General features: G+C 33.6%; 1 protein-coding gene across 2 annotated transcripts; it reads left to right on the forward strand.

The window, feature by feature from the left end:
- Nucleotides 1-664: 664 nt before the first annotated feature.
- On the forward strand, nt 665-13972 carry LOC130446471 (advillin). 2 transcript variants are annotated; one of them, XM_056782748.1, is made up of 13 exons: nt 665-710; nt 6375-6467; nt 6520-6633; nt 7775-7971; nt 8021-8219; nt 8273-8539; nt 8598-8811; nt 8874-9115; nt 9214-9394; nt 11552-11920; nt 11977-12132; nt 13370-13671; nt 13776-13972. In XM_056782748.1, the coding sequence occupies exons 3-13, from the start codon at nt 6523-6525 to the stop codon at nt 13887-13889; spliced, it is 2352 nt and encodes a 783-aa protein (XP_056638726.1). In that variant the 5' UTR covers nt 665-710; nt 6375-6467; nt 6520-6522; the 3' UTR covers nt 13890-13972. The 2 variants fall into 2 exon arrangements, with proteins under 2 accessions (XP_056638726.1, XP_056638725.1); XM_056782747.1 differs by having other exon boundaries at nt 666-824.
- The last annotated feature ends 429 nt before the right edge of the window (nt 13973-14401 follow it).

Here is a 14401-nt window from a genome sequence, read left to right on the forward strand (position 1 = left end):
TCAATTAATTCATCCTTTTGGATTTAATCATTTTAACAAAATCTTTTCGATATCTCCTCGTATAATTACGTGATAGATGGATGCGCGAAAAGGTCAACCGTAGGACACATCCCTCGAAACTCGTATTCAGAACCATTGGGCGTACTTCCGGTAAATAATTTTCACAACAAATCAAAGGGCGAATTTAAAATATTTCCGAACCGTGTTTCATCATATTTGGTGCGTGATGACGAAGGAATTACCAAAAACTAATCACGTAAGTTGTTTTTAAGACATAACAGTTCATCGATACAAAGAATCGATTCGAAAATCGATAGCGACGATTGTTAAATTAAACGAATCGATTTATTATCCACCGTATAAACCGGATCTTGTTACTAGCGACTACTAATCTCGAAAAAATCATATTTTTCTACGCGAAAATTAATACAAATTCGAATAACGTTTCATTATTTAAAGAAAAGTTATTTAGATAAATAAAAATATTTATACGTATTAAACAATCACCCTGTATATTTATTTAACCTCGTTTTATTGAATTAACTGTATTATCAACCCTTTTTTTACTCTAATAACATTTTGTTTTTGTTTAAATTGTGTCAGTTTCGTGGCTACGATGAATTTTTATTTTCCGTGTATCACACTCTGGTGGGGTTTGCGATATCGTCTAGTTCAATCGAGTTACCTCAAGAGGAAGACGTTAATTGCAGGTATATTAGTTCACCGACTCTTCCGTGGAGTGTTTACACTAAGAAATCGAGTTTAGATTGTGTTGGTTGTACGTGATCATAATGCAAGTTTTGGAATTACAACACGATGATTACGTAAATAATTTTATTTATAATATCTACACGGTTTCCACATATTTTATTTTATTTTTCGAACTGAATTTTGTCGTTATTTTAGCAATTTGTCGTTTTTGTTTCCAGTTGTGTCGTTTTTGTTCCCAGTTGTGTCTTTATTCCGGTAGGAATCTTCTAAATTCGGTGAATTGGGAGTTTCGATTTGCTAGAAACGTTTATCGAGAAAAATCGCTTCAAAATTGATTTTCAAAATAATGAAAGCGATAAAAATCGTTATTAAACATTAAGGACTTTTCAATTTATGTAATTTTTGTAAAAACATAGTTTTTTCTACATTAGAACCGACCAATTTTGTTTTTTTCCGGATCTACGTTTCCGATTGGTGATATGTCTGAAATACGTAAATTAATGCCTCAATTATTAGAGCTAGCGATTAGAGATTTAGAGTATTTTAATTTCTAACCTATAAGAAGCTATCCCCGTTTCCAGTTGTGTCTTTATTCCGGTAGGAATCTTCTAAATTCGGTGAATTGGGGGTTTCGATTTCCTAGAAACGTTTATCGAGAAAAATCGCTTCAAAATTGATTTTCAAAATAATGAAAGCGATAAAAATCGTTATTAAACATTAAGGACTTTTCAATTTATGTAATTTTTGTAAAAACATAGTTTTTTCTACATTAGAACCGACCAATTTTGTTTTTTTCCGGATCTACGTTTCCGATTGGTGATATGTCTGAAATACGTAAATTAATGCCTCAATTATTAGAGCTAGCGATTAGAGATTTAGAGTATTTTAATTTCTAACCTATAAGAAGCTATCCCCGTTTCCAGTTGTGTCTTTATTCCGGTAGGAATCTTCTAAATTCGGTGAATTGGGGGTTTCGATTTCCTAGAAACGATAATCGAGAAAAATCGCTTCAAAATTGATTTTCAAAATAATGAAAGCGATAAAAATCGTTATTAAACATTAAGGACATTTCAATTTATGTAATTTTTGTAAAAACATAGTTTTTTCTACATTAGAACCGACCAATTTTGTTTTTTTCCCGGATCAACGTTTCAGATTGGTGATATGTCTTAAATACGTAAATTAATGCCTCAATTATTAGAGCTAGCGATTAGAGATTTAGAGTATTTTAATTTCTAACCTATAAGAAGCTATCCCCGTTTCCAGTTGTGTCTTTATTCCCGAAGGAATCTTCTAAATTCGGTGAATTGGGGGTTTCGATTTCCTAGAAACGTTTATCGAGAAAAATCGCTTCAAAATTGATTTTCAAAATAATGAAAGCGATAAAAATCGTTATTAAACATTAAGGACATTTCAATTTATGTAATTTTTGTAAAAACATAGTTTTTTCTACATTAGAACCGACCAATTTTGTTTTTTTCCCGGATCAACGTTTCCGATTGGTGATATGTCTTAAATACGTAAATTAATGCCTCAATTATTAGAGCTAGCGATTAGAGATTTAGAGTATTTTAATTTCTAACCTATAAGAAGCTATCCCCGTTTCCAGTTGTGTCTTTATTCCCGAAGGAATCTTCTAAATTCGGTGAATTGGGGGTTTCGATTTCCTAGAAACGATAATCGAGAAAAATCGCTTCAAAATTGATTTTCAAAATAATGAAAGCGATAAAAATCGTTATTAAACATTAAGGACTTTTCAATTTATGTAATTTTTGTAAAAACATAGTTTTTTCTACATTAGAACCGACCAATTTTGTTTTTTTCCCGGATCAACGTTTCCGATTGGTGATATGTCTTAAATACGTAAATTAATGCCTCAATTATTAGAGCTAGCGATTAGAGATTTAGAGTATTTTAATTTCTAACCTATAAGAAGCTATCCCCGTTTCCAGTTGTGTCTTTATTCCCGAAGGAATCTTCTAAATTCGGGAAATTGGGGGTTTCGATTTGCTAGAAACGTTTATCGAGAAAAATCGCTTCAAAATTGATTTTCAAAATAATGAAAGCGATAAAAATCGTTATTAAACATTAAGGACTTTTCAATTTATGTAATTTTTGTAAAAACATAGTTTTTTCTACATTAGAACCGACCAATTTTGTTTTTTTCCCGGATCAACGTTTCAGATTGGTGATATGTCTTAAATACGTAAATTAATGCCTCAATTATTAGAGCTAGCGATTAGAGATTTAGAGTATTTTAATTTCTAACCTATAAGAAGCTATCCCCGTTTCCAGTTGTGTCTTTATTCCCGAAGGAATCTTCTAAATTCGGGAAATTGGGGGTTTCGATTTGCTAGAAACGTTTATCGAGAAAAATCGCTTCAAAATTGATTTTCAAAATAATGAAAGCGATAAAAATCGTTATTAAACATTAAGGACTTTTCAATTTATGTAATTTTTGTAAAAACATAGTTTTTTCTACATTAGAACCGACCAATTTTGTTTTTTTCCCGGATCAACGTTTCAGATTGGTGATATGTCTTAAATACGTAAATTAATGCCTCAATTATTAGAGCTAGCGATTAGAGATTTAGAGTATTTTAATTTCTAACCTATAAGAAGCTATCCCCGTTTCCAGTTGTGTCTTTATTCCGGTAGGAATCTTCTAAATTCGGTGAATTGGGGGTTTCGATTTCCTAGAAACGTTTATCGAGAAAAATCGCTTCAAAATTGATTTTCAAAATAATGAAAGCGATAAAAATCGTTATTAAACATTAAGGACTTTTCAATTTATGTAATTTTTGTAAAAACATAGTTTTTTCTACATTAGAACCGACCAATTTTGTTTTTTTCCGGATCTACGTTTCCGATTGGTGATATGTCTGAAATACGTAAATTAATGCCTCAATTATTAGAGCTAGCGATTAGAGATTTAGAGTATTTTAATTTCTAACCTATAAGAAGCTATCCCCGTTTCCAGTTGTGTCTTTATTCCGGTAGGAATCTTCTAAATTCGGTGAATTGGGGGTTTCGATTTCCTAGAAACGTTTATCGAGAAAAATCGCTACAAAATTGATTTTCAAAATAATGAAAGCGATAAAAATCGTTATTAAACATTAAGGACTTTTCAATTTATGTAATTTTTGTAAAAACATAGTTTTTTCTACATTAGAACCGACCAATTTTGTTTTTTTCCGGATCTACGTTTCCGATTGGTGATATGTCTGAAATACGTAAATTAATGCCTCAATTATTAGAGCTAGCGATTAGAGATTTAGAGTATTTTAATTTCTAACCTATAAGAAGCTATCCCCGTTTCCAGTTGTGTCTTTATTCCGGTAGGAATCTTCTAAATTCGGTGAATTGGGGGTTTCGATTTCCTAGAAACGATAATCGAGAAAAATCGCTTCAAAATTGATTTTCAAAATAATGAAAGCGATAAAAATCGTTATTAAACATTAAGGACATTTCAATTTATGTAATTTTTGTAAAAACATAGTTTTTTCTACATTAGAACCGACCAATTTTGTTTTTTTCCCGGATCAACGTTTCAGATTGGTGATATGTCTTAAATACGTAAATTAATGCCTCAATTATTAGAGCTAGCGATTAGAGATTTAGAGTATTTTAATTTCTAACCTATAAGAAGCTATCCCCGTTTCCAGTTGTGTCTTTATTCCCGAAGGAATCTTCTAAATTCGGTGAATTGGGGGTTTCGATTTCCTAGAAACGATAATCGAGAAAAATCGCTTCAAAATTGATTTTCAAAATAATGAAAGCGATAAAAATCGTTATTAAACATTAAGGACTTTTCAATTTATGTAATTTTTGTAAAAACATAGTTTTTTCTACATTAGAACCGACCAATTTTGTTTTTTTCCCGGATCAACGTTTCCGATTGGTGATATGTCTTAAATACGTAAATTAATGCCTCAATTATTAGAGCTAGCGATTAGAGATTTAGAGTATTTTAATTTCTAACCTATAAGAAGCTATCCCCGTTTCCAGTTGTGTCTTTATTCCCGAAGGAATCTTCTAAATTCGGGAAATTGGGGGTTTCGATTTGCTAGAAACGTTTATCGAGAAAAATCGCTTCAAAATTGATTTTCAAAATAATGAAAGCGATAAAAATCGTTATTAAACATTAAGGACTTTTCAATTTATGTAATTTTTGTAAAAACATAGTTTTTTCTACATTAGAACCGACCAATTTTGTTTTTTTCCCGGATCAACGTTTCAGATTGGTGATATGTCTTAAATACGTAAATTAATGCCTCAATTATTAGAGCTAGCGATTAGAGATTTAGAGTATTTTAATTTCTAACCTATAAGAAGCTATCCCCGTTTCCAGTTGTGTCTTTATTCCCGAAGGAATCTTCTAAATTCGGGAAATTGGGGGTTTCGATTTGCTAGAAACGTTTATCGAGAAAAATCGCTTCAAAATTGATTTTCAAAATAATGAAAGCGATAAAAATCGTTATTAAACATTAAGGACTTTTCAATTTATGTAATTTTTGTAAAAACATAGTTTTTTCTACATTAGAACCGACCAATTTTGTTTTTTTCCCGGATCAACGTTTCAGATTGGTGATATGTCTTAAATACGTAAATTAATGCCTCAATTATTAGAGCTAGCGATTAGAGATTTAGAGTATTTTAATTTCTAACCTATAAGAAGCTATCCCCGTTTCCAGTTGTGTCTTTATTCCGGTAGGAATCTTCTAAATTCGGTGAATTGGGGGTTTCGATTTCCTAGAAACGTTTATCGAGAAAAATCGCTTCAAAATTGATTTTCAAAATGATGAAAGCGATAAAAATCGTTATTAAACATTAAGGACATTTCAATTTATGTGATTTTTGTAAAAACATAGTTTTTTCTACATTAGAACCGACCAGTTTTGTTTTTTTCCGGATCTACGTTTCCGATTGGTGATATGTCTGAAATACGTAAATTAATGCCTCAATTATTAGAGCTAGCGATTAGAGATTTAGAGTATTTTCCTTTCTAACCTTCAAGAAGCTATTCCCGTTCCCAGTTGTGTCTTTATTCCGGAAGGAATCTTCTAAATTCGGGAAATTGGGGGCTTCACTGATTTTTGAACTAATTCCACGTGGTTTTTCCATTTTTTTTCAATTTAATTCGCTAGTTGGATGAGATATCCATAATTTGAGAAACGAAAAACAAAATGGTGGTATTACAAGTCGAATTATATACACTAGCAGCCAAAAGTTTCCACCCATTCCATAATCCATCAACTAAATATTTTCTATTAGAAACATTTAATTGAATAACCGTTCACCGGCGCCTGAATACACACGATTAATTATAAAATATCTCATATCTGATTACACTAGAACGGTAATTAATCCAATTAATTAAATATACACAGTGGAAACGAAAAAGTTTTAAACGAATTACGATTTAATTCGATATCTACAGTAGTTTTAAGGCTTTTCAATCGAAATTACACATCTGAATTAATTGTTTTGAATATTATTTAGTTTATTTCCACGTTTTGTATAGTATTAATACTACGGGGTGTTCGGAAATTAACGTAATTAACCGATTTGTCCATACCACAAGTTAAAATATTTGTGGAATCTTCTTGGCAGTTATAATTAGACATTTCTTGTTAAAAATTTGTTTTTTGTGATATTTTCAGGACGATACTTCGAACCGCGACTTCGATAGTGTCGATACAGCGTTTAGAAAAATCAATAAGAACGCTACGAATTTTTTAATATGGAAAATAGAGGTGGGTATCGAATTTTCGAAAAATCCAACATTTTCTATCATATTTTTTACAGAATATGAACGTCGCCGCATTGCCGAAGGATCAATATGGGATTTTTCACTCAACAGATTCTTATATAATTTACGCGTGTTCTTTAAAAGGTCAACCGTGCGGATCGGATACAGTGGTAAGCGAAAATCGACCGTTTAATCAATTCCGGACGTTTTTCCAACCGTTTCTTTCGATTTCTGTCTTTATTAACAACTCGCGGAATCTTCTTCTACTCCCAAGACGTTATTCGACCTGTCAAAACGTCGATAATCGATTCAATATCGATGTTTAACATCTCGAAAACTTCCTCGGACTCGTTAGATTATAGAATTGTAAATATTTCGGATTCTAATCGATTTCGGACGTTTTTCCAACCGTTTCTTTCGATTTCTGTCTTTATTAACAACTCGCGGAATCTTCTTCTACTCCCAAGACGTTATTCGACCTGTCAAAACGTCGATAATCGATTCAATATCGATGTTTAACATCTCGAAAAGTTCCTCGGACTCGTTAGATTATAGAATTGTAAATATTTCGGATTCTAATCGATTTCGGACGTTTTTCCAACCGTTTCTTTCGATTTCTGTCTTTATTAACAACTCGCGGAATCTTCTTCTACTCCCAAGACGTTATTCGACCCGTCAAAACATCGATAATCGATTCAATATCGATGTTTAACATCTCGAAAAGTTCCTCGGACTCGTTAGATTATAGAATTGTAAATATTTCGGATTCTAATCGATTTCGGACGTTTTTCCAACCGTTTCTTTCGATTTCTGTCTTTATTAACAACTCGCGGAATCTTCTTCTACTCCCAAGACGTTATTCGACCCGTCAAAACATCGATTATCGATTTAAAATCGATGTTTAACATCTCGAAAAGTTCCTCGGACTCGTTAGATTATAGAATTGTAAATATTTCGGATTCTAATCGATTTCGGACGTTTTTTCAACCGTTTCTTTAACCATCAGTTCAGTTTCCTAATTATCTGATATTCCTTGGCGATTAGAATCATTTTTTTTTTTCACATAATACCATCGCAATCGATAGTTTTTTACGAGTTTAAAACAAAATTTTATGATTAACAATTTATTTACTAGAAAAAACCATAAAAAATCGATTTTTCCAATGACCCAGCTTATTCTTCAATAGTTTCTTCGATCTCAACAATTTCTTCATCGAAATTTCCTAACCATACAAACGAAAATCCAAATTCCGACATTACAAATCGAAAAACTTTAATTTCAAACTACTGTTTTTTTGCGTTATCGTTCAGACCAGAGCAACGAAGGGCTGTTTAGAACGGCACATACATTTTTGGCTGGGATCGGAAACTCACCCGGACAAATCGGGAATCGCCGCTTACAAAACGGTCGAATTGGATAATTTTTTGAATAACCACGCCACCCAACACAGGGAAACCGAAGGTTTCGAAACCCCAAGATTTTTGAGCTATTTCCAAAAAGGAATCAAGTAAGAATTAATCCCCAATATAACCCCGAATTTAATCTAATTTTTACAGGATTTTAAACCCAGAATCGATCGACGATTATCCATTATCCGGATTATATAGATTACGAGGTAAAATAATAAAAGAAATGCCTCGAATATCGTGGGAATTCTTCACTAGTTCCGATATTTATTTAATAAAAACCCCCGATATTATATTTGTATGGTTGGGAAGGGCTTCCGACACGGTCGACAAAGTACGCGCGGTCGCGGTAAGTTTTTATTTTATCTGAAATCGTTCTATTTAATTATCGGGCTCCGACAGGTGGCCGAAGACTTGATGGAAAAATGTAAAACAACTTCTATGGCGTTCGTCGACGACGGTTACGAAAAAACTTTGAAAAACCACGTCAAAATGGAATTCGACAAATATTTACCTTTAGAAAAAAGGTCGGTCCTACCCGAAAATCGAGAAATTTACAAAAAAAATCCACCCGCCATCAAATTATACAAGTGCGTCGAAACTAACGCCAAATACAGGGTGTCCGAAATAAAAACCGGTCCGATAAATCAACAAGATTTGGATTATAACGTAAGTTTATTAAAATATATTCTAAAACCAAAATTTTCTATATAAAAAAAATCTGCAGGACGTTTATATCCTGGATCAGGATTCGCTAGGCGTTTGGGTGTGGGTGGGTAGACGTGCGAACGATAAAGAAAGAAGAGAAGCGTTGCGGAACGCGCGCGGTTTTGTAAAAAAGAAGAAGTACCCCGCGTGTACGCGAATAACGAGAGTTGTCGACGGTCACGAACCGCAAGAATTCAAAACGATTTTTTCCCATTGGAAAACCGAAAATACAGGTTAATATCAACAATTCTATAACCTAACTTTTTTATATTTATATAAATAAATATCGTTTCAGTTGCGAAACCTTCGGTTTCGAAATACGACGCAGTCGCGATGGAAAATCGACCGAATATGGCGGCCGAAACGCAATTGATAGATGACGGAACGGGAAGTTTAACAATATGGCGGGTAAATCGAAACGAAATCATCGAAATACCCAAAGAGAAACACGGGAATTTCTTCTCGGGGGATTGTTACGTCGTTTTATATACTTATCGAATTAATACCGAGCGCAAACATCTTTTATATTGTTGGTTGGTGAGTAATGTACGAGGAGCGCACGATAAATAGTAAAAATTTTTAGTTTATTCGAAAGTTGGAGTGTGTTATTTGAGTTTTGACTTTTGATTTTTTAGGGAGCTCGAGCTGTACAAGAGGAAATCGATAATGCGACGGCGAAATTAACGGAAATCGACGAAGATCTCGGTGGAATCGGTTTTCGAGCTAGATTGATCCAAGGGAGGGAAACTTCGCATTTTTTACAAATTTTCAAAGGAAAATTGACGATTTTCAAAGGAAGAGGCATTGATTTTGACGGTAAAATTACAAAAATACATTTATTTTCGTGATATTTCTTCTTCTTACCGCTACGTTCGTCGTAAATTAAACGAAAACATTCGTGCTCCAAACGAGTGACTGAAAGACCGAAAATTTGTAAAGGAAACGGAAACGAGCTTTTCAAAACGGAAAACGAAGATTATCGCCTTGGAAAATTGGACGAAAAAACGTCTTGTTTCTTGTAGGAGAACGAAAATTCACAAATCGCCGGTTAATTTCCAATTATTTTGATGAGCAGTGTACAAATTAAGGTTTAAATCAGGACTTGGAGACACGAATCATCGATAAAAAGACGTGGACTAGTGACTGATAGCAAAAAACGCCCTTAAATAATTCATAACGTTCAAAAAAATGTTTTTAAAGTTTGTATTTTAATGTAACAAGATACTACAAGAATTGGTGGGGGATTGCTGTAAAAATATAGATTATTTGGACGCCCTGTAATCAAAATATTTGTCCCTCAACAATCTGTTTCCGAGGGAGGCTCTACGGAGATGGTAAATAGCCAAAAACGACTAGAAATCGATGTTTAAGACTCCACCTCCACTCTACGGAGGTCGTGGACGATTTGGTGGTGCAAAACGTGAAAAAATCGGTTCAAAACGTGAACAAATTGGACAAAAAGGAGGTAAAAGTCTGTTTCCAAAAGAGGCTGGACGTAGATGGATGATAAAATAGCCAAAAACCAATAAAAATCGATGTTTAAAACCCCATCTCCACTATACTGGGGTCGTGGACGATTTGGTGGTACGAAACGTGAAAAAATCGGTTCAAAACGTGAACAAATTGGACAAAAAGGAGGTAAAAGTCTGTTTCCAAAAGAGGCTGGACGTAGATGGATGATAAAATAGCCAAAAACGTCTAGAAATCGATGTTTAAGACCCCACCTCCACTCTACGGAGGTCGTGGACGATTTGGTGGTGCAAAACGTGAAAAAATCGGTTCAAAACGTGAACAAATTGGACAAAAAGGAGGTAAAAGTCTGTTTCCAAAAGAGGCTGGACGTAGATGGATGATAAAATAGCCAAAAACGTCTAGAAATCGATGTTTAAAACCCCATCTCCACTATACTGGGGTCGTGAACGATTTGGTGGTACGAAACGTGAAAAAATCGGTTCAAAACGTGAACAAATTGGACAAAAAGGAGGTAAAAGTCTGTTTCCAAAAGAGGCTGGACGTAGATGGATGATAAAATAGCCAAAAACGTCTAGAAATCGATGTTTAAAACCCCATCTCCACTATACTGGGGTCGTGGACGATTTGGTGGTACGAAACGTGAAAAAATCGGTTCAAAACGTGAACAAATTGGACAAAAAGGAGGTAAAAGTCTGTTTCCAAAAGAGGCTGGACGTAGATGGATGATAAAATAGCCAAAAACCAATAAAAATCGATGTTTAAAACCACATCTCCACTATACTGGGGTCGTGGACGATTTGGTGGTACGAAACGTGAAAAAATCGGTTCAAAACGTGAACAAATTGGACAAAAAGGAGGTAAAAGTCTGTTTCCAAAAGAGGCTGGACGTAGATGGATGATAAAATAACCAAAAACGTCAAGAAATCGATGTTTAAAACCCCACCTCCACTCTACGGAGGTCGTGGACGATTTGGTGGTGCAAAACGTGAAAAAATCGGTTCAAAACGTGAACAAATTGGACAAAAAGGAGGTAAAAGTCTGTTTCCAAAAGAGGCTGGACGTAGATGGATGATAAAATAGCCAAAAACCAATAAAAATCGATGTTTAAAACCACATCTCCACTATACTGGGGTCGTGGACGATTTGGTGGTACGAAACGTGAAAAAATCGGTTCAAAACGTGAACAAATTGGACAAAAAGGAGGTAAAAGTCTGTTTCCAAAAGAGGCTGGACGTAGATGGATGATAAAATAGCCAAAAACGACTAGAAATCGATGTTTAAAACCCCATCTCCACTATACTGGGGTCGTGGACGATTTGGTGGTACGAAACGTGAAAAAATCGGTTAAAAACGTGAAAAAATTGGACGAAAAGGAGGTAAAAAAGCCCCAGAGAACTAGATTCGAAATATCGATTATAATTCTTTGGAGACATCGAACGTTAATCGATTCATTTATACGCCCCGAGTTAGTTTTTTGATCGCCTCGTATTTATTTTCCAGAATCCGGTAGAAATTTGAAGCAGCCTTCGCAGTACCTTCTCCAAGTTTACGGTTCGTCGACTTACAGTTGCAAAGCCGTCCAAGTGAGCGTCAAAGCGTCGTCGTTCAATTCGAATTTTTGTTTTGTTTTGAAAAGATCCAAAAAATCTTTCGTTTGGTCGGGCGGTTATTCGACGGGCGATCAACGGGAGATGGCGAAAGGATTCGCGGGGCCCGATTTCGAACTGATTTTGGAAGGAAAGGAGCGCGAAGATTTTTTTAATCTGTTGGGGGGGAAAGTCCCCTATTCGACTCAAATTTCGAAATTGGATTTCGATCCTAAACCGGCTAGATTGTTCAGGTGTTCGTATTCGAATGGGGAATTCGGAGGTAATTTTGAGGGGGATTAATTGTTTGTTTGGGGGGATAATGTCGATATTTTTCAGCTGAAGAAATCGTTTTTTTCAAACAAAGAGATTTGGTGCCCGAACACGTTATGTTATTGGATACGGACGCGTCCATTTATATATGGATAGGAAAACTTAGTAGTAGAGAAGAAAGGAGGTTGTGCGCCGAATGGGCTATCGAATATTTGCAATCAGGTGATTTTGGCCTAATACTTTGACTTTTTACAAAAATTTAGCAAATTTTATATCCATTTATAGATCGAAAACGTTTATTTTGAAATTTGAAATTTCGTTTCATAACTTTCAACTTGTATGTCAAATAACTCGCCTTGTATAATCACGGAAAAGCGGTTGTATTTTTTTTATAATAGTTTAAAGGTTTTTCTTTCGATTTTTCTGCGTTACAACGTTGCCGGCTCAAAAATGTAGATGCTATAAATTTTTATATTATTAATGTTCAAAAAAAAGTTACTTCAACTTTAACCCCGTATATTTGTCACAAATATGAAAATTAAGGGATTTAATATATGCATTCGTATAAAAGCGAGTTTTCTTAATCGATTCATATCAAAAATAAATCGATATCTCGAATGATTTTGGAAATATAGAGTGTTTAATACAAGCGTGTCAAAATTTTTTTCAAATTTCCAAATTTTTTGACATATTAGTTGAAAATACACTTTTATAGTAAAAGTATGTAAAAAAAAAACATGAAATATAGAGAATTTTTTGCAAATTTGTCAAAATTCGTGAAAAATTTTTCTCCATTTTCAGATCGAAAGGGTTAATTTTGAAATTCGAAATTTCGTTTCAAAACTTTCAACTTTATGTCAAATAACTCGCCTTGTATAATCACGGAAAAGCGGTTGTATTTTTTTTATAATAGTTTAAAGGTTTTTCTTTCGATTTTTCTGCGTTACAACGTTGCCGGCTCAAAACTGTAGATGCTATAAATTTTTATATTATTAATGTTCAAAAAAAAGTTACTTCAACTTTAACCCCGTATATTTGTCACAAATATTGAAATTAAGGGATTTAATATATGCATTCGTATAAACGAAAGTTTTCTTAATCGATTCATATCAAAAATAAATCGATATCTCGAATGATTTTGGAAATATAGAGTGTTTAATACAAGCGTGTCAAAATTTTTTTCAAATTTCCAAATTTTTTGACATATTAGTTGAAAATACACATTTATAGTAAATTTAAGCACAAAAAAAACATGAAATACAAATCATTTTTGTCCGAAAAATCCCAAAACAACGTTAATTTTCGTAAAAAACGTCTAATTTTTCCGGAAAATCCAATTTTCCACCCATAACAATTATTTTCCCAATCGACTGTAATCTTTATCGAACTTCTCGGTATCATCGAACTACATACACTACGAATTCTCATCGAAATATACGCTCGAAACCACCATTTTCAGATCCCGCCGGTAGAGATCTGAACATATCGATGATACAGATCAAACAAGAACAAGAACCGCCGACTTTCATCGGTTTCTTTCCTATTTGGGATAAAAATCATTGGGCCAATTACAAAACATTTTCGAAAATCAGACAAGACATCGAAATGGTATCACCGAATCGAGAAGGAAACGCCCCCGCCAACGGATCCACGAACAATGAAGGAGAAAGCGAATTCGATCGTTACGAGAAATATCCTTTGAACATCCTGAAGGAACCCAACGACAAATTGCCTCCCAGAATCGATCCTCTCAATAAAGAAGTAAGTTTCGATCCGTCTACGTAAGTAGCAGATAGTTGGAAATAGTAGAGTACGTGACAACACTGTAAAATTATTGGTGCGTTCAGTCGAAATTTTATTTTCAGTTGCATCTAACTCACGATGATTTCGTTTCGATATTCCGAATGTCTTATAAAGATTTCGAAAAATTACCGAGATGGAAACAACAAGAAATGAAAAAGAAAGCAGCTTTATTCTAATTATTTAAATATTTTAATTTGTTATCGTCACTTTATAATTATTCCAACAATTTACACATTAAAATATATTATTTCAACTGTAATATTTCGATATTACGTATAATTGCCCCGATTACCCCTACGATAATTCAAACCTAAACTAATTTAGATATGAAATAACCTCAAAAACTATTTTAAACGTCGAAATATAATTTTCGAATCAAGTTTCTTCTAAAATAATTATATAATTTCGATGTATTCATAAAAAAAATATCGATTTTATCAATATTAATCATACCACTAAATATTTAACCTCAAATTTTTTAACCGCGTTTTCGATACTCGCAATTAAACATACTGTAACATAAAATTATTATTCTCAGAACACAATTGATTTTTTTTTTTTTTCATTCAAATTAATATTTATTTATAATATGATTACTATAATTGAAATTTGAACCATTTTGTAGAGGAATTTCGCGTTTGCGTACGTCCAGTTCATTGAACTCAATATCTGACGTCATGTATTATGA

Source organism: Diorhabda sublineata, chromosome 7 (genome assembly GCF_026230105.1).
Source record: "Diorhabda sublineata isolate icDioSubl1.1 chromosome 7, icDioSubl1.1, whole genome shotgun sequence".
In the NCBI taxonomy this organism is placed as follows: Eukaryota; Metazoa; Arthropoda; class Insecta; order Coleoptera; family Chrysomelidae; genus Diorhabda; species Diorhabda sublineata.